Source organism: Theropithecus gelada, chromosome 17 (genome assembly GCF_003255815.1).
Source record: "Theropithecus gelada isolate Dixy chromosome 17, Tgel_1.0, whole genome shotgun sequence".
Taxonomy (NCBI): domain Eukaryota; kingdom Metazoa; phylum Chordata; class Mammalia; order Primates; family Cercopithecidae; genus Theropithecus; species Theropithecus gelada.
The window spans coordinates 72343089-72367781 of NC_037685.1; the positions used below are offsets into that span (position 1 = coordinate 72343089).

General features: G+C 40.0%; 1 protein-coding gene and 2 pseudogenes across 2 annotated transcripts; all 3 read right to left on the bottom strand.

Moving 5' to 3' along the window:
* Window positions 1–377: 377 nt before the first annotated feature.
* Window positions 378–811, bottom strand: LOC112611017 (annotated as a pseudogene).
* A 7471-nt stretch (window positions 812–8282) lies between these two features.
* Window positions 8283–8378, bottom strand: LOC112611198 (annotated as a pseudogene).
* Window positions 8379–19305: 10927 nt separating this feature from the next.
* Window positions 19306–24003, bottom strand: KBTBD7 (kelch repeat and BTB domain containing 7). Of its 2 annotated transcripts, XM_025364816.1 has the most exons (2): window positions 23554–23994; window positions 19306–23355 (listed from the first exon to the last, which is right to left on the bottom strand). In XM_025364816.1, the coding sequence occupies exons 1-2, from the start codon at window positions 23680–23682 to the stop codon at window positions 21625–21627; spliced, it is 1860 nt and encodes a 619-aa protein (XP_025220601.1). In that variant the 5' UTR covers window positions 23683–23994; the 3' UTR covers window positions 19306–21624. The 2 variants fall into 2 exon arrangements, with proteins under 2 accessions (XP_025220601.1, XP_025220600.1); XM_025364815.1 differs by having other exon boundaries at window positions 19306–24003.
* Between the last annotated feature and the right edge of the window lie 690 nt (window positions 24004–24693).

Below are 24693 nucleotides of genomic sequence, written 5' to 3' on the forward strand. Positions count from 1 at the left end.
ACCTCTGCCTCCTGGGTTCAAGTGATTCTCCTGTCTCAGCCTCCTGAGTAGCTGGGACTACAGGTGCCCACCACCATGCCTGGCTAGTTTTTGTATTCTTAGTAGAGATGGGCTTTCACCATATTGTCCAGGCTGGTCTCGAACTCCTGACCTCGTGATCTGCCCGCCTCAGCTTCCCAAAGTGCTGGGATTACAGGCGTGAGCCACCGAGCCCCGCCACATGCATATTTTTTAGACAGTAGGGAGAAACCTTTTACAGATAAGTTACAAACAAAGAAAAGGCAAATCAACAATTTTGTACAAGAAATGTGTACAAAATCAACAATTTTGTATAAAAAATGTGTACAGATACTTTGTACAGAATGTGTACAAAGTCTTCACTTTGCTGTCATCATTTGTACAAACTCTTCATAGTTCACTTGACCATCACCATCAATATCTGGTTACCTGATCATTTCATCAACCTGTTAAATTCTCTCCAAAGTTTATCATCACGTGGTGAAGTTCTGCTGCACTAATATAGCCATTGCCATCCTTATCAAACACACAGAATGCATCTCTGATTTCTTCCTCACTGCCTGTGTCTTTCATTTTTCTTACCATCATTGTCAGAAATTAAGGGAAGTCAACTGTGCCATTACCATCAGCATCTACTTCATTAATCATATCCTGTAACTCTGCTTCTGTGGGATTCTGCCCAAGAGACCAGTTCCTAATTCCTTGTTGTTATAGTTCCATCACCATCTTTGTCAAATAGTGAAAAAGCTTCTTTGAATTCTGCAATTTGCCTTTCAGTCAGTTGGTCAGCCATGCTGCAAGTGCTACTGGTTTCTGAGACTTGACCATGCAACCACTCAGCTCGCTCGCTTGCTCTCTCCACTCAGACTAATTCCTATACAATGTTTTTTTTTTTTTTTTTTTTCGCTCTTGACAGAGTTTTGCTCTTGTTGCACAGGCTGGAGTGCAGTGGTGCAATCTCAGCTCACTGCAACCTCTGCCTCCCAGGTTCAAGCAATTCTCCTGCTTCAGTCTCCCCAAGTAGCTGGGATTACAGGCATGCGCCATCACACTAGGCTAATTTTGTATTTTTCTAGTAGAGAAGGGGTTTCACCAGGTTGGTGAGGTTGGTCTTGAACTCCTGGCCTCAGGTAATCCACCTGCCTCAGCCTCCCAAAGTGCTGGGATTATAGGCATGAGCCACCGTGCCTGGCCTACAATTTTTGTTTCAGTCATCAAATATGATTTATAAAATTCATGGTTTATGAAACATACCATTGTATGATTTATAAAACATGCTTTTGTGTATGTTTGTATTTGTGCTTTTTCTGTTGTTCCTTTTTCCTTCCTAATCCTCTGAGATATTTTATCATTTATTTTCTATTTAAAGAACTTTCTGTAGCCAGTCTTTAAGGATAAGTCTGTAAGCAACAAATTCTTTTTTCACTCATCTGAGAATGTCTTTTCTTCTCCTTCATTCCTAGAGAATAATTTTGCTAAATGTGAATTTTTCAGTGGAAACTTATTTTCTTTTAGCAATTAAAAAATGCTGTACCAGCTGGGCAAGGTGGCTTAGGCCTGTAATCCCAGTGACTCCATAGTCCAAGGTGGGAAAATCATTTGAGGCCAGGAGTTTGAGACCAGCCTGTGCAACATAGCAAGATCCTGTCTCAGGGAGGAGGAGAGGGAAACTTAGTCCGGCATGGTGGTGCTCACCTGTAGCCCCAGCTACTCAGGAAGCTGAGATGGGATGATCACTTGAGCCCAGAAGTTGGAGGCTGCAGTGAGGCGTGATTGAGCCACTTCACTCCAGCCTGGGTGACAGAGTAAGACCCACTTTATTAAAAAAAAAAAAAAAGGCTGTGCCACTTCCTTCTGGTCTCCATGGTTTCAGGTGAGAAGTTGTCATTCAAATAGATATTACCCTACAGAAAATGTGTCATTTTTCTCTGGCTTTTAAGATTTTTTTCTTTAAGAAGTTTAACTGATTAAATTTGTGCTTAGTTTTTAAAAAGTTAATTTTGATGTGTCTTGGAATGGATTCCTTTTGGTTCACCCTGTTGGGATTTGCTCAGATTCTTGAATCTGTAGTTTTGTGTTTTTCAACAAATTTGGGAAGTTTCAGCAATTATTTTTTCAAGTACTCTTTCAGTTACACTCTCTTCCACCACCACTCTCATGGAACTTTGGTGACGCAAATGTTGGCTATTTTGTTATTATCCTACAAGCCTCTGAGCCTCTGTTCATTTTTTCCTCAGTCTATTTTTCCCTCTGTTGTTCAATTTGAGTGAATTCCACTGATTGTCCTGAAACACTGATGCTGTCCTCTGTTTTGTCCATTCTACTATTGCTGTTTTCTTTCTGTTATTTTTATCTTTTGGTTTTGTTTTTGTTTTAGAGATGAGGTCTCACTATGTTGCCCAGGCTGGAGTGCACTGGCTATTCACAGGTGTGATTATAGTGCACTATAGCTTCAAACTCGTGGCTTAAAATGATCCTTCTGCATCAGTCTCCCAAGCAGCTAGGACTACAGGTGCATGCCACCACACCCAGCTCTATTTTTCAGCGTTAGAGGTTCTACTTAGTTCTTTTTTATTACTTCGATTTACTTGCTGAGATTTTTTGCTTATTTTTCCCCATCATTTCCAGAGAATTTTTAATAGACTATTAAAGAATATTTATGAAGGCTGTTTTGGAGTGCTTGTCAAATAATTCCAATACCTGATTCATCTGTATTGGTATCAGTTGATTGTCTTTTTCTCATTCAAGTTGTGACTTTCTTGGTTCTTGGTATGACTGATGCCTTTTATTATATGGTGGACATTGTCTCTGTAATATTAGGAGACACTAATAGTTTTTGATCATCTAGTTTATGCTTAACATTGTATTATGTGCTATCTTACATTATTTTAATGAAACTAAGATCTCCAAAAATATATTTTGCTGAGATTTGCACAATTACTGCATTTCTACACAAATAATAATTTTGGTTTACACTTTCCTACCAACTGTGTTTTAGGATTTCCATTTAATATACAGCTGAGCATATTAGTTAATCCTTCAATACTTACATGTTCCAACCATGAGAAGTACAGGACAGAATCCATTACTGAATTATTCGACTTGGTGTAATGCCTCACATATCTGTTTTCCTTGAGTTCTTTTTTAAATAAAACATCCTCATCTGAAACTTAAGAGCCTTTGAGAAATACTGAGAAAAATGAAATCTGGAAAGTAATATATGATATTATAGTAGAGATTATGTTCAATATTTCATTACATTTATAACAAAAATAACATAAGTGATCATCCTCAAATCTGTGAAATTCATCATAAACACATCATAAATATCTTATCCTGTGCTCTCTGCACATTGTCATTTCATGAAAATGAACAATACTTAGACGTCCACACGAGTGATACATAGTTAATGGTATGCTGACAGTTTAAAGACACAGTATGGCCGGGTGTGGTGGCTCACACCTATAATCCCAGCACTTTGGGAGGCCGAAGTGGGTGGATCACTTGAGGTTGGGAGTTCGAGACCTGCCTGGCCAACCTGGTAAAACCCAGTCTCTACTAAAAATACAAAAATCAGCTGGGCGTGGTGGTGCATGTCTGTAATCCCAGCTACTCGGGAGGCTGAGGCAGGAGAATCACTTGAACCCAGGAGGCGGACATTGCCGTGAGCCGAGATCATGCCATTGCACACCAGCCTGGGCAATAAGAGTGAAACTCTGTCTCAAAAAAAATAAATTTAGACACAGTAGTACATGGAGGCCAGAGGCACATGCAGATCCCCACCAAATACACACAAAATTAAACATTGGAATATGTATGACAACCTTTAAAAATTCATTTACAAAGAAAATAAATACAAATCAGAGCAGATATGTAATTTTTTTTTTTCCTTCTAGAGACAGGGTCTTGGTCTATTGCCCAAACTGGAGGGCAGTGGTGGAATCATAGCTTAGTGTAATCTCTACTTCCTGGGATGAAGAGATCCTCCCACCTCAGCCTCCAGACTAGTTGGGACTACAGGTGTGCACCACCATGCCCAGCTAATTTTAAGTTTTGTTACAGACATGGGGTCTTGCTGTATTGCCCAGGGTGGTCTTGCACTCCTAGCCTCATGTGATCCTCCTGCCTTGGACTCCTAAAATGCTGGGATTGCAGGCATGAGCCACTGTGCCTAGCTGGGATATATAATCTTGAAAAGGCAAGATGGGTTCTACTTTATATTAATCTGATTGAAGAAATGATGTAACCACAGAAATAATGCAAAGGAAAAAAAAGGTACAAGAAAATTTGTATCAACCAGAGGAGGGTAGGAGGAGCTCCAGAACAGAAGCCTAGGAAAGACTTGGCCGTGCAATTATGGACATTTAGATCTGGCTCTGTCCAGAAAAACTGTCCATTTGGGTCTCCCCCTACAGTGAAGACAAATGAACCTGCCTCTCATACCAGCTTGACAGTGGTCATTAAGATCATCCAGATTGCTCTGTGAATTCTATGTCCATGTCCACCAAGCAAGCTTCTGACAGTGATTCATCTCTCATGAAAATTAGGCCACAAGAATATGTGCTAATCAGGGATCACTAGTATCTAGCTAATTGATATGAAAGTTATATTTTATAATTGTAAATTAATATATCAGTATCATATTTGTTGTATATTTGATTCTTATTGATTTGGTTAACCTGATTCAGTACCCACATCCCATCCCATCAAGGTGTAGCAATACCTGAATATCCAGACTTCTAAAGCAGAGAAATAAACCTGGAACATGGTGACTCTACCAAGAAATTGTTACCAGACCTATGTGGCTGGACACCTGATTCTCCCCTGACAAATCTTCTATTTCATTGAGTCATCATCAATATTTTTTTTCATTTTCAATTTTTAACAACAGGCAGATATCTAGGTTTAACTGTCTGAAAGGTTTGATATATGACTTAGTGTTATATAGCATTCAGTGTTTATTTAAAATAATAGAAAAGTCCAAAGACAGGTTTGCAATAAGCAAAAATACATACATAAATAAGCATGGGGACTTTTAGAAGATTAAAATGAAGTTCTTACAAGTACATAAATCAAAATACAGCAGTAGTTATGACACCAAAATCTTCAATCTTATTTTTAGAGACAGGTTCTCACTATGTTACCCAGACTGGACTTGAACTTCTGGGCTCACGTGATCCTCCCACCTCAGCCTCTCGAGTAGCTGGAATTATGGATGCATACCACCATCTGAAAATCTGCAATATTGACACTGCACTCTATAATGCCCTTCCTTACTATTCTCTTGACAGTATCCCCATTGTATATTTGTGAAGATGGCTGAATGTATTGAAGTAGATAATGCTTTTATAATGTCAAAGCCAATTGACATAACCATAAGGTTACGGGACTGTTAACTGGTGGGTATCACAACCTGTTTATGAGAAAAGCATTCAGAACTGCATAGGGGAAGGTGTAGTGAAATATTTATTATAGGATATATCTTTGAGCTGGCATATTCCAAGACAGGCCATGGAACATGACTTTTTTTTTTTTTTTTTTTTTGAGACGGAGTCTCACTCTTTGCCCAGGCTGGAATGGAGTGGCACAATCTCAGCTTACTGCAACCTCCACCTCCCGGGTTCAAGCACTTTTCTGCCTCAGCCTACTGAGCAGCTGGGATTACAGGCATCTGCCACCATGCCTGGCTGATTTTTGTATTTTTAGTAGAGATGGAGTTTCACCATCTTGGCCAGGCTGGTCTTGAACTCCTGACCTCATGATCCACCTGCCTCGGCCTCCCAAAGTGTTGGGATTACAGGTGTGAGCCACCACGCCTGGCCAGGAACATGACTTTTAGTAGTGCTTGTGACCAAAACCTATGGAGGAGAAAATGCAGTGTAATATACAAGTAACCCTGAGAATGACTAATCCAGTCAGATAAAACTCTTCTCAGTTTTTGTACCTACAATGTGAGGGGATGGGAGGTGGGAAAGTTGGGAAAGTACCTTATACTGGACCTTTTCTGTAGAAATCTCAATTTTTGTACTATTATCATTTGCTAATGTGACATGAAATTTAAGCAACCGGCAATGAGGAAAAATAGAGGAAATACTTAGACTGTAACAGAGCTCTTCAGAGTTCTTTGTTTTGCAACAATCACTTTTCAAAACTTCCCTAATAACTTGGACAGACAAACCCAGTTGAATTTACAGATGCTTGTGGAAAGGTTAGAGAATTTGAGAGAAATAAAAAAGAGTTGGGAGTGAATATGTGTGTACTACTGCTTTGGTTTTGTTTCCTAGCATTTATTGGTTCAAGTAGATTTGTTGCTTTGCAGATTCTCTGCCATCTTCATAAAAGATAAGGAGAAAACCTCCCAGTGTCCCTCTGTAGTGTGAGAAATGTGATTTATAATAACATTATTTCATAATTGAAAATACTGTTTCGTTGTCTGGGAAAGTGAGTGCATCAGAATTAACTTGTAGTTTTGGAGGCAGTGGGTTGCTGTAACAACCAGAAAAACAATGGTGTAATAACAGCTCTTCGTGAAAGCTGGAGAACTCACTAAATGCTGAGCGCTATAGCTGCAAGTGTTTGTCATATGAATTCAAACAAGAACCAAATGCATTCATTTCTTTCTTTCATGAGCACCAACTCCATGTCTGGCACTATGCTAGTAACTGGTGAAAGAGACATGGTCCCTCCTGTGATGGAGTGAACAATCAAGACCAATAATAAAGAGTTAAAAAAAAAAAAAGATAAACGGAGTAATTTCAGCATGTGAGAAAGGCCCTTCCGTAGAGAAACATTGGCCTCTGATACTGGACAAGCAGAGAAGGGTTGCTCCAGTATGGGACATGGAGAAGTACCTGGTCATATCATAAATCTTGCCTTTAAGGCTATATGAGCTCTAGTAAAGTGAAGGAAAAAAAGAATGGAGTCTTACAGTCTTTATTAGTAAAAATAATTTAAGGGAAGAAACTGCTAATTGAAGCATGATCATTTTTCATTACAAGAGTTTAACACGTAAATTCCTAGAATTCTTGAATTAGGAGGATTCAACATTAAAATAAGAGTTGTTTGTGTGTTTTAAAACAGTATTGTTTTGGGCTGGGCACAGTGGCTCATGCCTATAATCCCAACACTTTGGGAGGCCGAGGCAAGTGGATCACCTGAGGTCAGGAGTTTGAGACCAGCCTGGCCAACATGGTAAAACCCCGTCTCTACTGAAAATACAAAAATTAGTCAAGCATGGTGGCACATGCCTGTAGTCCCAGCTACTCGGGGGGCTGAGGCAGGGGAATCGCTTGAACCCAGGAGGCAGAGGTTGCAGTGAGCCGAGATTGCATCACTGCACTCTAGCCTGGGCAACAGAGCAAGACCCTGTCTCAAAAAAAAAAAAAAAAAGTATTGTTTTATTTCAGCTTTATTCATAATAGCCCAAAACTGGAAACAAGCAAATAAAACCAAATGTCCTTCAGTGGATGAATGATTAAACAAACTGTGTTATAGACATACCATGGAATACTCTGGCAATAAAAAAGAAATGAAACTTTTTGAAGAATAACAGCTTTATTGAGATATAATTCACATACCATAAAGTTCATCTTTTTAAAGTTTACAGTTCAGTTGTTTTTAGAACACTGACAATACAACCACTACTTAATTGTGCAAAAATCACCAGTCATTCCAAAACACTGTCATTACCCCCAAAAGAAACTCCATATCTATTAGTAGTTACTCCCCATTTCCACCTTATTGTCCATATGTTTGCGCCCCAGACCTAAGCAACCCTTAATCTATTCTCTGTCTCTATGGATTTGCTGACTCTGGGTCTCTCATATAAATGGAATCATACAATATGTTTCCTTCTGTTTCTGGTTTCTTTCACTTAATATGCTCAAGAGTCGTCTCTGTTACAGCATGCATCAGAACTCTGTTTTTTAAATGGATAAATAAGATTCCATTGCATTAATATTGACCTTTTGCTCATCTGTTTGTCAGTTTATGAGCATTCGGGTTTTTTCTCCTTTTTGTTGGTTATGAATAATGCTGCTATGAACATTAGTACCAATTTTTTCCGTACGTATGTTTCCAGTTCTCCTGGTTATATACCTAGGAGTGGAATTGCTGGGTCATATGGTGTCTCTGGTAACTTTCTGAGGAACAGAAAACTGTTTTCCAAAGCCATTGCACCATTTTACACTCCTACCAGCAGGGATGAGGATTTCAGTTTTTCCACATCCTTGCCATCCTTGCTTTTGTCTTTTTTTGAATTTTCAAGTCAAAGGGGTAATGTTCCAATGAGGTCATAACAAGGCACATTTCACACACGCACATGAAACCCCAATCATCACGCTTATAAACTACAAAAGGATCTGCTTTTGTTTTTTATTATAGCCATCTGAGTAGGTGTAAAGTGGTATTTCATTGTGGTTTCATTTGCATTTCCCTAATGTGTTGAGTGTCTTTTCATGTGCTTGTTGGTCATTTGTCTATCTTGTTTGAAGCAATGTCTGTTCAAATCTTTTCTCACTTTTTCAGTTGGGTTATTTTTCTTTTTGTTTGTTTGTTTGTTTTGTTTTGAGATGGAATCTTGCTCTGTCGCCAGGCTGGAGTGCAGTGGCGTGATGTTGGCTCACTGCAACCTCCGCCTCCCAGGTTCAAGCGATTCTCCTGCCTCAGCCTCCCAAGTAGCTGGGACTACAGGTGCACGCCACCACATCCAGCTAATTTTTGTATTTTTAGTAGAGACAGGGTTTCACCATGTTGGCCAGGATGGTCTCGATCTCTTGACCTTGTGATCCACCCACCTTGGCCTCCCAAAGTGCTGGGATTACAGGTGTGAGCCACCTTACCTGGCCTTATTTGTCTTTTTATTGTTGAATTGTATCAGTTCTTTACATATTCTAGACACATGTCCCTTATCAGATATATGATTTGCAAATATTTTCTCCCAGTGTGTGAGTTGTTTTTTTACTTCTTTTTTTTTCACTCACATTATGTATGTTGGTGTTATAATTTGAAGCACAAAAGTTTAATTTTGGTAAAGTCTATTTTCTTTTGTTGTACTACTGATTGTTTTTAAAAAAATAAATGCCCTGTACATCAAGCTGTTTGCAGAGTGTACTCTGAAATAGGTCAAATTAAAAGAAGTCCTGATTCTGGAGATTTTCAGTGAGCTGTTAGGTGAACTAGTGATAATTCTCTGGGAGTGGGCCTTTTTGGGCTTCAAATCTGTTGTTTTCTCTCCAGTGGCTGCTAAGCTCTGGTTTCCACGACGACTATAAATGTGAAGCTGTTGAGTTTCAAGGCTGCCATGGAGCTGGGGAGAGGTGTATAGGATTAGAGCAAGTTAAAACACCATAGGCTTTCTGTTCTTACTGAGATTCAGCTGTTTTTCTTAGGTAAGCATTCCTTGGAATGTGGAAAGCCTTTAGTTAATTTCCACAATTCTAATAAGTTTATGTCAACAGCTTTTGCTAATGTCCTCATTGCTTTTATGGAGGAGCAGATTTTCGGTGTGACAGTACTGTACCATTTGGAATGTCTACTGATATACACGATAACTTGGATAAATCTCAAGAGAATTATGCTGAGTGAAAATATGATCTCGAAAGGTTAAATACAGTATGATTCCATTTATATAATTTTTTTTCTTTGAGACAGGGTCTTGCTCTGTCACCCAGGCTGGAGTGCGGCAGCACAATCATAGCTCACTGTAACCTCAAACTCCTGGGCTCAAGTGATCCTTCTGTCTCAACCTCCTAGAACTACAACCACCACACCTGGCTAATTTTAAAAATTTTTTGTAGAGATGGGGTCTTGCTATGTTGCCCAGGCTGGTTTGAAACTCCTGACCACACGTGATCCTCCCGCCTTAACCTTCCAAAGCACTGGGATTACAGGCATGAGTCACCATGCCCACCCTATATAACAAATTTAAAATGACAAAATTACAGAGATGAATTACAGATTAGGGGTTGACTAGGGAGACGAGGAGGGAAAAGCCTGTGGCTATAAAAGCAAGGCACTGTCTGGGCACAGTGGCTCACGCCTGTAATCCCAGCACTTTGGGAGGCCTAAGCAGGTAGATCACCTGAGGTCAGAAGTTCGAGACCAGCCTGAACAACATGGAGAAACTGTCTCTACTGAAAATACAAAATTAGCTGGGTGTGGTGGAACATGCCTGTAATCCCAGCTACTCGGGAGGCTGAGGCAGGAGAATCACTTGAACCCGGGAGATGGAGGTTGCAGTGAGCCGAAATTGCGCCATTGGACTCCAGCCTGGGCAACAAGAGCAAAACTCCACCTCAAAAAAAAAAAAAAAAGGCACGGCACAAGGGATATTTAATATTTTAATAAACTTCATAGATTTAAATATACACACACCAAACACATGCATGTAAAAGTGGTAAAATGTGAATTTTAATTATTTGTATCAATGTCATTTTCTTGGTTGTGATATTTTACTGTAGTTGTGCAAGATGTTACCATTGGGAAAAACAAGTGAAGGATATACAGGATCTCTCTGTATTATTCCTTACAACTGCATGTGAATTTACAATAATCCCAATTTTTAAAAATAAAACAGAAAAAGGAGTATCATCGCTCATAATGGAAATTATATAAGGAAAATTATATTACATAGTTGAGAGAAGCAATTCAAAATATTCTCTGGCAGCTGTTTTGAGGTTTTTATAAACACACAAAATGATACTGTAAATATATCTTAAGTATATTAATACTAGGATACCCTGATTAAGATAAAGACAGCACAGGAACTGGGCAAGCAACTAAGTTCTGAATAGATTATTATGGCTAATGAGGTGGGCTTCAGTAGAAGGGCAGATAAGTAGGTTACTCCATATACCACTGCAAAAATGATTCAGGCACAGAAAATGCTCTATAACCTAACTTTTGTGAGGTACCCCTTGCTAAAACATTCATTTATGTGATTCATTTAAAACAGAATTGCAGAATCATAGGTGTTTCAACAGGTATAGGCATGAATGATTCTGTAATAAGCTGAACAAGACAGAGCTCCACCAAGATGCTTGGAACATGCTAGAACTGAGTTAAAACTGAATATGGTATATTTCTTATCCCTCATGTAACTAAAAAAAATTCATAAATATATATATATATTTTAGAGACAGGGTCTCACTCTGTCACTCAGACGGGAGTGCAATGGCGTGATCATAGCTCATTGCAGCCTCAAACTCATAGGCTCAAGTGATCCTCTCTCCTCAGCCTCCCAAGTAGCTAGGACAACAGGCATGCACAACCACACCTATTTTTTTTTTTTTTTTAATTTTTATTTTGTAGTGGCAGGGTCTCACTGTGTTGCTGAGGCTTATCGTGAATGCCTGGCCTCAAGGAATCCTGCCTAGGCCTCCCAAAGTGCTGGGATTACAGGCATAAGCCACCATGCTCAGCCTAAAAATGGCATATTCTGGTGTCTGATATCTAATCCGAAGAAATTTCAAGGTACTGCTCATAAAATGTGTCCCCAGCATGCTATTCCAAAGACTTCAACTTAATTTTGTCATATTTACTTTCAAGGCAAAATGGAACCCTTCTATGTTGATAAAATGTTTTATCTATGGTAAGATTTGAGGACTTGACATATTTAGAGGAATTCTTGTTTTAGATATATTATTAGTATGTTCACCAAAAAGATGTGAAATTCATTAAGGCCTCACCTCCACAGATCTCATTTTAAACACTAGGGTATGCCTCCCCTTTCTCCAAATTTTCTGGGTTTCCTGACAAGTTGTCCAGTTGGCTGATTCTAGTTTTCTGTCATTTCTCCCTTCTTTTTTTTTTTGGAGATGGAGTCTCACTCTGTCACCCGGGCTGGAGTGCAGTGGCATGATCTCGGCTCACTGCAACCTCCTCCTCCCAGGTTCAAGCAATTCTCCTCTCTCAGTCTTCTGAGTATCAAGGACTATAGATGCACGTTGCCATGCCCGGCTAATTTTTTGTATTTTAGTAGAGACGGGGTTTCCTCGTGTTGCCCAGGCTGGTCTCGAACTCCTGACCTCAGGCATTCCACCTGCCTTGGCCTCCCAACAGTTCTCCCTTCTTTAACATTCACAAACAGAGCTGACATGGGAAAAAGAAAGGACTTGAGTTCTTAGAAAATTGTGAACTGGCTACACAGGTATTAAGAGTCCTTGGTATTTCAGAGATCTCAAGCGTTGTTATCAGCATGGTAACTTTAAGGTTGATTCCAGCTATAATTAAATATCTCATGATAGTAAACGCACAAAGGCTTTTGAAAAATTTAGATTGCATTTTGAAATAAATATGACATGATATCTTCAAATTTTTACTGTAATACTGTGCAAATTGTTTAGATTTAGAAATGATTTTATTGCTCCTTAAGCATTCATTCAATTCTTGTTCAGTGAATACACAGAACATAGGTAGTTTTTGGGAAAGTATATCTTATTATTACCTTGATATATTTATATCATAACTGTGAATATATAAGATATATTTATTTCTTCACACATATATTTATAACTGTGAATTTAAGTATAAAAATAATTTAATATTTATTAAATTAGCTAAATGCTCTCATTGAGATTACTGGATCTGAACTGACATGGTCAAAATAAAATACAAAAATATATAAATACTAAATAGAATACTAAAATATAAGCATAATGTAATACTAAAAATAATACTGTGTTTTAATACTTTGAAACTTATCATCACTGAAGGGTTTGGTTGGGTTTTAGTTTCAATGAAAGCCAATTTTTAACACTCTTTCTCCACGGTTCTAAGATGACTTTTAGTTGGGCCCTCTCTCGATTCAGAGTTCTGAGTAAGGAGTCAGAAATTCCAGACCACGTGCCCTAAGGTGCATCAGGGCTAGACTGGAGGGCCAAAGAAATCTCAAGCAGAACAACAGGCCAGGTGTGGTGGCTCAGGCCTGTAATCCCAGCACTTTGGGAGTCCAAGGCAGGCTGATCCCTTGAGCTTAGGAATTCAAGACCAGCCTGAGCAACATGGTAAAATCCTATCTCTACAAAAAATACAAAAAAAAAAAAAGAACAATAGTGATTTTACTTTCCGAGTCCTGTATTTGAGGTAGTGCTACTCAGCAGGCAAGAGTGTATACTAGAAAGTGCCTTGGTTTAAGAGATAGAAAACACAGTTCTAATTCCAGTTTTATGAATAACTAGCAGTACAAGCTTTGGTAAATTATTTAAAGTTCCTTGGGTTTATATAAGAAAACTGGGCTCTGCCAGGGAGGTTGAGGCTTCAGTGAGCTGTGATCGCACCACTAGACACCAGCCTGGGCAACAGAGTGAGACCCTGTCTCAATTAAAAAAAAAAAAGAAAGAAAACTGGGCTCTAATATCCTATGATTCTAACTGACAAAAAAATTAAGAATCGGCCGGGCGCGGTGGCTCAAGCCTGTAATCCCAGCACTTTGGGAGGCTGAGATGGGCGGATCACGAGGTCAGGAGATCGAGACCATCCTGGCTAACACAGTGAAACCCCGTCTCTACTAAAAAATACAAAAAACTAGCCGGGCGAGGTGGCGGGCGCCTGTAGTCCCAGCTACTCGGGAGGCTGAGGCAGGAGAATGGCATGAACCCGGGAGGCAGAGCTTGCAGTGAGCCGAGATCCGGCCACTGCACTCCAGCCCGGGTGGCAGAGCCAGACTCCGTCTCAAAAAAAAAAAAATTAAGAATCAACTTATGATGAAGAACAATATACAGAAATTCAAGCCACTAAAGGATTATGTAAAAACGTAAATTTATACTATATATATCTTATATTGTTAAGATCTAGAATATGAGCAGTTTTGTTTTACAGTAACACTTCCAATCTTAAATGTTTTTTCAGCTCTGTTCAAGGCTCTTTGATTAGTGTTATGAGGGCTATAAAGATGAAATAGACCTTATCCCCTGATCTCAGGAAGCTTACCAGTTAGTAGGTTCACCCTGTCTTCAAGTACCCTTGCCCATGGGGCTTCCCCTTTCAGCAGAAAATCTTGCATTCTAATTCAAAGAAAGAAAACATTAGAGGTATAAACTACCTGAAGTCCAAAGCCATACTCAGAAACTCATCTCCATCTATATCAACCTTTCCTTTCTATCATAGCTGCAGCTTAAATCAGAGGTGGGCCAAAGGCCTGTGATATGGGACACCAAATACATCTACTGATGTCTCCAAATCAAGACTCCTGTGTTCCCAAATCCATTAAACAACAGCACCATCCGTTTAGTCAACTGTGACGGAGATTGCTGATTGTGTCCTCATCCATTCTCTTCCCTTTTAGTAATAGAGCTTTTGGGATATGGGATAAGTGAGAAGGCTAAGCCAGTAAGTTCCCAGAGGAGAAGGTAAGAGGATTGGAAAGAGTTTAGGGATTAAGGAAGAGAACCCGGGGCCCCTTGGAGGCTTAATTTCTGCCGCTCCTAGGAATACTAGACTTAATAGCAAAAATATGAGGCGTGTTTGTCTCTTTGTGTTAAATGTATGCAGGGGCCCATTTGTTTATTAAAAAATCATTATTCAGCATGACATGAAATTTAACTTTTGGCTTTGAATTTATTGTGGAAGGATAATTGTAGGGATATCTGAAATGACCATGATAACAATAATGCCTGCATGACATTGTGAACCACCTGCATTTGAATACAGAAAACTGAACGTGTTTATATTAAAATATATTAATTTATTCACACCTATTTATTAATAGAGCTCCGTGAGTTTTAGCTAAGCACATCCATTTAGTGACAGTATTTCCCAGTTCATCTTGCAACTGGGCATGGTGATATGATTAAGTTCTCCCCAATTAAAAAAATAGCAAAAGTGATGTAAAAGTTCTTTAAAATGAAAAGATTTTTTGCCTTCCATTTCCTCTTTCCCCTTTTTCACAGGCTGAAAACACAGATACAATTCTGGTGAATGTGCTTTCCTCATGAGGACAGACAGCTCACTGCGGGTTGGGAGGATAAACGATAAAAGAACCTGGGCCCGTAAACAACCCCATGGGGCAGAACTAGTCCGCAATACTTGGCTGTTCACTTCTGGACTGAATGTATACAAAAAGGTTTCTACTTTACATTCCAGGGCCTCTTAGATACGGAAAGTTTGGCCTATACTCTAACACAACATCCAAGCAAGAAAGGTGAAATCACTTACAGGCCTTCCTTTCTCATACTCCTTACAGCTCCCTCATCTCCAAACATACAATTATAGGTCCAGATAAATGTAACTGACTTATCTGTTCCTTCCTCATCAATTCCATAACTACTCCCTGTTGAGAACCACATTATGTAACTGTCTGGACTACAACAACACATCCCTTTAAATGTTCTTCTTGCTGCCACAATCTTGCACTGTCAGTACATCGAGAAGGGTCTCAATAAAACAAATCCAATTTTGTCAAATCCCTATTTTTAAATTCTTAATGAATTCACATTGTATGCAAAAAAATAAAAAAGTCCAAACTCCTTGACGGCATATAAGACCTTCAAGAGCTGATGCCTACCGACTTTTCCAGCTTGTTCTTATGCCAAGCTTCCCCTTCCATCCTAGGATCGATCAGGTTACATCAAAATACATGCTGTACTCTGAACATTCCCACCTTTGCAACTCTGCTGTCTCTGTAGAATCTGCCACAATAGGAACTATAACCTTTATTGAGGTTATTTGCTTACCTATTGGTCTTCCTCAACATTTCCCAACTTTATCTCTTACAAGTGATCAGAGTCCTAGAACTCATGGGGAATTTTCTACCAGAGAATACATCAAATATTGCCACTTTCCATGGGTTTTTAAAAAAATTATTACTATTTAAATTACTAATATACAGAGAGAAGCATACCAGTGGGTTCTCTAAGTTGGTGCACTGAAGGTCTTGGGACTCCTGGCAGTGATTTTAACTGTCAGGTGATAAAAATCTAGCCTGACAGATGACGTAGTAGACATTGCTGTTTGTATCCCGATGTTCTTTCTCAGCGTTCTTCAAGAAGGAACCACTGAATTTTAACTGGATACATGTTGACAGAATAAAGACTACCTTTTCCTTGCAGCTAGGTGTGGCCATGTAGTTAAGAGCTAGCCAGTGTCATGTGACCAGAAGTGATATGTACAATTTCCCTTATAGGACAGGGTCATGCCCTTCCAACACTCCCATCCTGATGGCTGGAATATGGACATGAGGGGGTGAACCATCTTGGACCATGTGAAACAGGGTAACACCCCAAGGGCAGTACAACAGGAAGACAACAAGCCTGGGTCTCAGATAACTTTGTAGATCAGGACCCACATAAAAGATTGGACTTTTATATGAGAAATCCATTTAAAGATATATAAGGTCTCTCTTGCGTACAACCAACTTATATGCTAACTAATGTATAAAGTGAGAGAAAACCTCATCCTATGACATATTCTCTGTACTAATAAAGCCTTGAAGACATTGACACTCTGGATCAGGCTGTGCCTTGAGGTGAGAACCATTGCTATTTGCTAGGTTCCCCAAAATTAACAAATAATTTGTCCCTAAAAGAATATTCTTGATTAAGATACGGTGGGTCTGGCGGGGTGCGGTGGCTCACACCTGTAATCCCAGCACTTTGGGAGGCCGAGGTGGATGGATCACGAGGTCAGGAGTTTGAGACTAGCCTGGCCAATATGGTGAAACCCCGTCTCTGCTAAAAAAATTAGCCAGGCATGGTGGCACGCACCTGTAGTCCCAGCTACTCAGGAGGCTGAGGCAGAATTGCTTGAGCCTGGTAGGCAGAGGTTGCTGTGAGCTGAGATCATGCCACTGCACTCCAGCCTGGGTGACAGAGTGAGACTCCCATCTCAAAAAAAAAAAAATAAAAAAAAAATAAAAAAAAAAAAAAGATATGGTGGGTCCAAGTAACCAAAATTGCTTTGGAAGTGACAGTGTAAAAGATCTCCATTGAGAGACTCCCCACAGAGTAGGAGAAAATGTCTCAGATATGGAGGGAATAATATGCAACAATATCTGTTCCCTGCCTGCCCTGTGCCTTGGACCATGTTGAGTCCACAAGGGTAAAGTGACAAAGAGAAGCTGTTGGCAAGGGTCTAGGTGACAAAATAGCCCAGAGTTAAGAAAAGGGTATAAAACCTATTGCCTGTAAGGTACTCCTCTACAATTTGGCAGCTTCTCTGAACAGTACCTTTTTGTTGTTGTTTTTCATTTAAAAACTGTCTTGTGGCCGGGCGCGGTGGCTCAAGCCTGTAATCCCAGCACTTTGGGAGGCCGAGACGGGCGGATCACGAGGTCAGGAGATCGAGACCATCCTGGCTAACATGGTGAAACCCCGTCTCTACTAAAAATACAAAAAACTAGCCGGGCGTGGTGGCGGGCGCCTGTAGTCCCAGCTACTCGGAGGCTGAGGCAGGAGAATGGCGTGAACCTGGGAGGCGGAGCTTGCAGTGAGCCGAGATCGCGCCACTGCACTCCAGCCTGGGTGACACAGCGCGAGACTCCGTCTCAAAAAAAAAAAAACTGTCTTGTATATACTTAATCCACTCTATAGTTCTCAAATAGATTATCAATTAATTCTCTTGGGATTGCTAGTCACCTTTTCTATAATTTTGCCTCCTAATACGTTCTGCTTTATTATATTTGCTATAACAAATATTCTTCTAAAATTAGTTGTAAAGATGAAACAGTGTTGAAGTTTCAAATAGATATGGGAAGTAGAGATGTGATGAAAGGATATTTACATTCTGGTTATCAGATTTTTGGATTTCAAAGACCAGTCGACTTTCTTTTAGTATTTAGGGGACTGATATAAGGCTGAAGAATTTTTACATTTCCAATTTTTGAACAATGAAACAAATCTAATATAATAATTTTTATTTTACAACTCATTCATTGTGTTTTATAGTTTTTCACTTCAGCACAAATTGGTAAAATAACATCGGGCAAAGCACTGGTTCCTGGTTTAATGAGCAGGGTTTAACAAATTGATTATATTTTTTGAGTACATTTACTATAGATCCCTTTCAGGTAGATGCACTTTTCCAGTCACTTCTTTTCCTATTTATGAAGAGACAATGAACTTTTGCTACTAAGATGTATTTTTAATAATGAGCCATGGTGCCAATAGTTCGAAACATCTGAACCATGTATTTTGCTTTAAATCCTTATACACAACCTTCTTGGACAATAATCGTATCGCTTACATTTGTATAACACTTGAGTTTCAAAGCTTTCATATACACTACCGCACTTTATTCTTTGAATAGTTTACATTTTGTTATCCATTCTTCCATTACTCATCATGAGGAAATTAGAATTTCAGAAATGTCAGCTTTGCCTTCATTCTGAGGTACTAATTTTCACATTTCTTTCAGATGGTGAATGTATATTATTTCTTTTTTAATTTTTTTTCTTTTTATTTTTTTTTGAGATGGAGTCTTGCTCTGTCGCCAGGCTGGAGTGCAGTGGCACGATCTCGGCTCACTGCAACCTCTGCCTTCCGGGTTCAAGTGATTCTCCTGCCTCAGCCTCCTAAGTAGCTGGGACTACGGGCGCACGCCACCACGCCCAGGTAATTTTTGTATTTTTAGTAGAGACGGTGTTTCACCTGTTGGCCAGGATGGTCTTGATCTCTTGACCTCGTGATGTGCCCACCTTGGCCTCCCAAAGTGCTGGGATTACAGGCGTGAGCCACCACACCTGGCCATATATTATTTCTTTAGCCCTATTTTGGGAATTACTCCTTCACCCTACAAACATTTGAGCTACGTGTCTTGTGAAAAATGCAAATTTCTTTTTGTAGATATGTTCTTGAGACCTTGTCACAAGAGTTTTTACCCTGGGTGTGTGGATGAACTTCAGAAATGTCATTATACCCTTAAAATTATAAAATTATGAACACAGGCATTTTCCTGAAGAATGGGTCAAAAGTTTTCATCATATTCTCTATTAAGATCCAGGCACCAAAACAGAACAACACTGCTCAACTAAAGGAGGTATGAGGGGCTATTATAATTTAATCCTAAAACTACATTTAAACAAGTTATTTGCTAAATTAGTCTTCTATTTTACCTTTTTGAAAACACCAGTATTACTTACTGTTTGAATTTAAAAGCATATGAAATAACACTAAATCCTACCAATGGCAGTCCTACAAATGACATTATAGAAAGCATTTGTTAAACAATGTGCTGATTAGTTGGAAAACTTAGAAAAGGATTCTTGTCATGAAGATATTTCAGCACTGCAAGTTCACAGCACAGGGAGAATTTTGTACATTTAGCAGAACCACTGAATTAGAAAGTCAGGAAACCTGGGTTCTAGTACCAGTTTTATTTATAACTAACCATGTACAAATCACTTATCTATAAAATAATGGTTAACATCTACTTCTTAATTCACAAATAGATCACAAAACCAAGATCCTTCCCAAGAAAACCTCACTGAAAACCACGACATTCCCACTATTTAGGCTAGGTTTTAACTCAAAGGTTAAGAACTCAAAGGCTGAGAAAGACAAACTGGAGCATTTGTCTTTTATTTACCAGTTGCATACCTTAATTCTGCAGATGGATAATCTGGTTGACATAAGCATTGCCATCTCTCAATTTTTACAAAACAAAAAGCTACCAACAAGAAGTTAAATGGTGAAGAAAAATTTGGCTCAAAAATAACACAACTGAGAAATAGCTTTGTATTAAGTGCAGTACTTATAACAAAATTTAGCTTTAGGTCACTAAAGCACATTTACCCTTTTGAAGAAACATGTATTGCTAGGGCAGGCATCTTCACTAGAAATAACGTTAAACTTGTAGACTGTTCAAACGGCCAATCAAAATGACTAAGAAACATGATTGTGCATTTTGTTTGTTTCTTTATCCTTTCTCTTTCCTTTTCGTTCAAAAATTCAGTTCCCCATCCTAGACCAGACTCCTGTCCTCTGCCAGGGTGTAAGAAAAGTTAGCATTCTGTCACTACAGAACATAGAAGAGGAATTAGCATGTTATTGAATAAAGAATCAGGAAGATAATTCTAATTGGGTATAGAAAAATTTATACACCATAAACATCTGTATATGTACACCACTTATCATATATACGTATTGTGACAATCACATGTATTAATAAACCTTCAAAAGGTAAGCACCTATATTTTCTTGTAATTAACAATTTCAGTTTTGTGCAATTTAGTCTATATTTATGGACTTTCCCTTACATATGGTGACAGAGAGACTGAAACATGGTTCACAGAGAAACACAGAACATATACAAATCTCATAATAAAATAACCATGTATACCACTGTTTAGGGAAATATTTTAGAGGAAACATACTTTCACTACTGGCCCCAAACCCCGTTATTCACTTAGGTTCTTCAATGTCAACTTTTAATACAAAAATACCTTCAAGCTGATAAGAACATTCACAGTGACTTACAAAATGGACAATATTCCAATGCTACACAAAACAGTTTTATAATACACAGCTTAAAGTTTTAAAGTTCTTGGCTGGCACTTGATTTTTTTTTTTATAGCTGATAGACATGATAACTACTGATCTGAATAAAATACCATTTTTAGCTTATATATATGTTCTAAACCATATTACCTCACAAAACAGTAAAGAATAAATCACTTTCTGATGGAGAATCCTCTAGGACAAACACCAAACCTATACAGCCAAAATATTTTAGGGAGGCAAATAAACATTTTAAGACAAGTCTTGACCAGTGGATAAAAATTTGCATTACCCAATTATATGTCTAGGAATTGTTCTTCTGCGTCAATAAAGCATGTATTGGGCATAGATTAAAAATACAAACGTAAAAAGCAAGTTACCTTTTTTTTTGGTTTAGAAGGGTGTTTAATTCATGACATTACTAGAATGGGTGTTTTTTGGGAAAGAAAATTGGTCACATATACCAAATACACATTTTATATTCCAAAATAAAAACTGAGATTTATTTTAAAACAGTGGAATCCTGATTTTTATTTACTTATTTTTTACTTTCTGTGAGCTTGTGAGGCCATTCTGCACATTTATCAAAATGAAATCATTATTCAGTAACCTTTATATATATATACACAATTTTTTTTCCTTTGTAGAAAACCAAAATAATTTTACAAACTATATTTAACTTAGAATATAAAGAACTGACTAGTGTAAAAATTTGAAAATCTACCACTTTATTTTGAAGGAAAGTATACATCCTTCAAAACTCCACCAACAATTCCTAGTCCAGTTTTCTATTGTACAGATTAAAAAGTTAAATTCCTTGTGGCACTAACCAAAACTTAAAAATTAACAGAAGACTGAATTAAAAAAAAAAAGCATACTAACTAATCAAAACAATCCACTGTGCAATGAATATTTGAACAATGAAAAAAACCTACCAAGCATCCCAGTCAATTACATAGTTCTTGCTTCCATATTTTAATTTTGGACTTTCAGGAAGGTATATTATTAAACCGGTCGATTTTGTGGACTGTTTAAACCTTGTAGTATTTCAAAATATTACCCTTTCTAAACCAAATCTGTGGTCCTGATCAACTTTTTTTTTTCCAAGAAAAAGAAAGGATATGTGTTTAAAATACATTCCGTAGCAGTAGAAACATCTTAGTGTCTCAAAATCTATTTACAAAGAACCCTGCTGATCCTGTGCATTTCGCTGAGGTGCTACTTGCACCCAGACTTCATCATCTGAAAAAGAACTTGAACTTCCTGACTCAGAGTCCAGCTCACTGAATCCATCTAAGTCCCATTCAGTACTAGACTCACTCCGTGCATCATCTTCCTCAGTAATAAAACTCTGACCAGGTTCAAGGCAGGAAGGATAAACACGAGCACAAAGGCAAATAAAGCCAGAGTCAAACTGCAAAAGGCCTAACATGGTACCTATATTAATCCACTGATCTTCTCTAGTATCATACTCATACACTGTTACTCGGTTCTTTTTCCATTGTGGGGTTGTAGAAGTGATGAGAAGCAACTTTCGGTCATGATTGACAATCTGGTAGTTGTGGGTCTCTGAATCCAAAGGAATATTACTAATCCGCCTCCATTCTCCCCTAGCTGGGTTGTAGACCTTCATGACTGGGATGTCACAGATACAATAGATTTCATCATTGAAGACACATGCTTCCTGAAAGTCACTGCGTTTAAGAGAAGCACAGTTCAGCCACATATTGTGGCTAGGATCATAGCAGAGCATGCGCTTACTGTTGACAGCATAAAGATAGTTCTGAACCACTATGAGTTCAAAGGAATAGAAGGAATGAGGGACAGGAGCCACCAATGCCCACTGGTTTCTCTGAACACTGTAGCATTCTACTTCCTTCAACTTAACTCCAGTAATAGGGTCTCGCCCCCCCAAAATGTAGATGTAGCCATTGAGATATGCCACATCCATGCCCTCGCGACACAGCAAGCGATCTGCAAGTTGCTGCCAACTATTCTGAGCTGGTTTATACACCCAGAGGTCTTTCCTGGGCTGGGCAGCTAGATAGATGTCATGGTCTGGGGAGACACAGACAGCTGAGGAGGTAACAGTCTTAGTGTGAGCAAAGCTGGTCAAAGGTGATGGCATTGTGTAAATGTCCCCTGAGTAAGGGTCATAGCAGAGAAAGGGATCTCTGGGGTGTCCAAAGAAGATCACCATCTCCTTGGCACACATACCCAGTCTCTGGGGTGGATTTTCTGCTGCAGATACAAGAGAGTTGCTGCTGCTACTGCTGCTGCTGCTGCTGTTTGGCACTGGCACCAGAGACTTGTACAACAGGTCACCATAGCGCATCTGCAGGGCCCCTTCAATAACGTCCAGGCAGTATTTCTTCACGATGGGCTTGGTCAGCAGCCCTTCTAAGTAGTCCTGATCTTCTTCAGTGAAGTGCATCCAGCGCACGCACTTGAAGACTTCTGCAGCACTGGGACCCCGCTCCTTGGGAGCAGCCTCCAGCCACTGCACAGCTACATGGCATACAGTCCGCTCACTCTCTATGTCCAGACTATCCAAGCGCAGGACAGCCAGCAGCTGGGCCAGGGTCAGATCTGCTAGAGTCTCCTCCCGAATTGAACCCATTCGGCTGAGCTGCTTGAAGTTCTGAGCTATATAGGACTGGGCCTGAGATCGAAGCTTGTGATGGTCGAAGGCGTCTGCAAACTTGAGGATGGCGGTGCAGTTGGTCAGGTCAAGACGTCGGGCTAAGAAGGAGGCACAGGCTTCCCGCACATACTCCAGTTGCAGCATGTCGGAGGCCGCGTACAGGCGCTGCACATTGGCCTCACTGAGAGACACACGACCCGTGTAGCAGTAGTCGACCAACACCTCGAAGGACTCGGCGTCCACATCGTGCATGGTCACGCTGGCCTGCTGGCTCTCGTACATGCCACCTGTGAACATGCTCTTGAAGTAGGGACACGCTGCTGCTAGCACGTTGCGATTGCAGGAAAAGAGGCGACCCGTGCCAGGCCCGCTGCCAGGCGTCACCACCTCGATGGTCACATCACACAGCAGCCGCGCGTCGTAGAAAGACTTGAGCTGTGCCAGCAGGGCTGCAGAATGGGCCGTGTCCTTTAATTCCTCTGGACCCGTGAAAAAGGCCGAAACCGAGGGCTTGGAAATCCTCTTGGGCCGCCTCCCACCGCGGGGGCTGGCGAGGCGGCGAGAGCGCGGGGCGTCTTCCCGGGACTGCATGGTGGAGATGGCGACGGGCGCTGATAGCGAGAAAGGCTGCCGGACCCGGCTCTGGCTCCTCCTCAACCTTCCCTCGCAGACGCTAAGACAAGCCGCGTCCTGGAACAGACTGCGGCACGGGCCGCACTTCTGAATTCAGCCCTATCCCGCGGTGAGGCCTCCCTTTATTGCGTAGACAGTGGCTGACTCACCCTCTCTCACTCCCGCGCCCTTTCTCCGCCTCCGCTCGCCCTCACAGGACCCGCTGGCTTGGAGCCGCGGAAGGCCCCACTGCCGCGTTGGCGATCCCGCTAGGCGCCCAGGAGAACTACCGCTTCCAGGTTGCCTTTCGCGCCCCGAGGCCTGCTGGGGCTCTCCGACTGCCGGGCGGGGACAGAGGGAAAGAAACCGCTTTGCATGTTGGGAGTAGTAGTTTGTGTAATATCGCGAGCTTTCGTTTCGCTGACTGCCCTAACGGTAGAAATTAATTCTGGATATGATGGCGAAGTGACGATGTCTCACTATTGTTGTCCAGGCTGGTCTTGAACTCCTGAGGGCTCAAATTATCCTCCTGCCTCCGCCTCTCAAAGTGCTGGGATTACAGGCGTGAGCCATCGGGCCCTGCCAGTATGTCATAGGGTTTTGTGTGATTGAATGATACGTTACATAGGATACTTAGATACATGTATATTTTTGGTTAGAAGAATAATAAAGCGTTACCCCGTGCCTAGAATGTAGCCAATAATTGTTAGATTCTCTTTTATAATTTATGATAAATGAGGCACCCACTAATTTGAAACCGAAAAATTTTTTAAATTTTTAAAATTATTTTAAACCGCAAAATTTTACAAAGAACTTAGTTTTTAATTTTTATTCTTTTGAAAGATTTTGAAGGGCATTAACTATTTTCAATGTTAAATGATACTTATTGGCCTTGTTTAATAAGGATGTCTTAGACGACTAGGTTGAGGTCCTAAAGAACGGTGTTAATAGATGGCCTCAAATATGCAAATCGGGCATATAAAAATAGAT

Coding starts and splice junctions, on each gene's coding strand:
- KBTBD7 (XM_025364815.1), bottom strand. CDS start 23,682: ATGCAGTCCCGGGAAGACGCCCCGCGCTCTCGCCGCCTCGCCAGCCCC.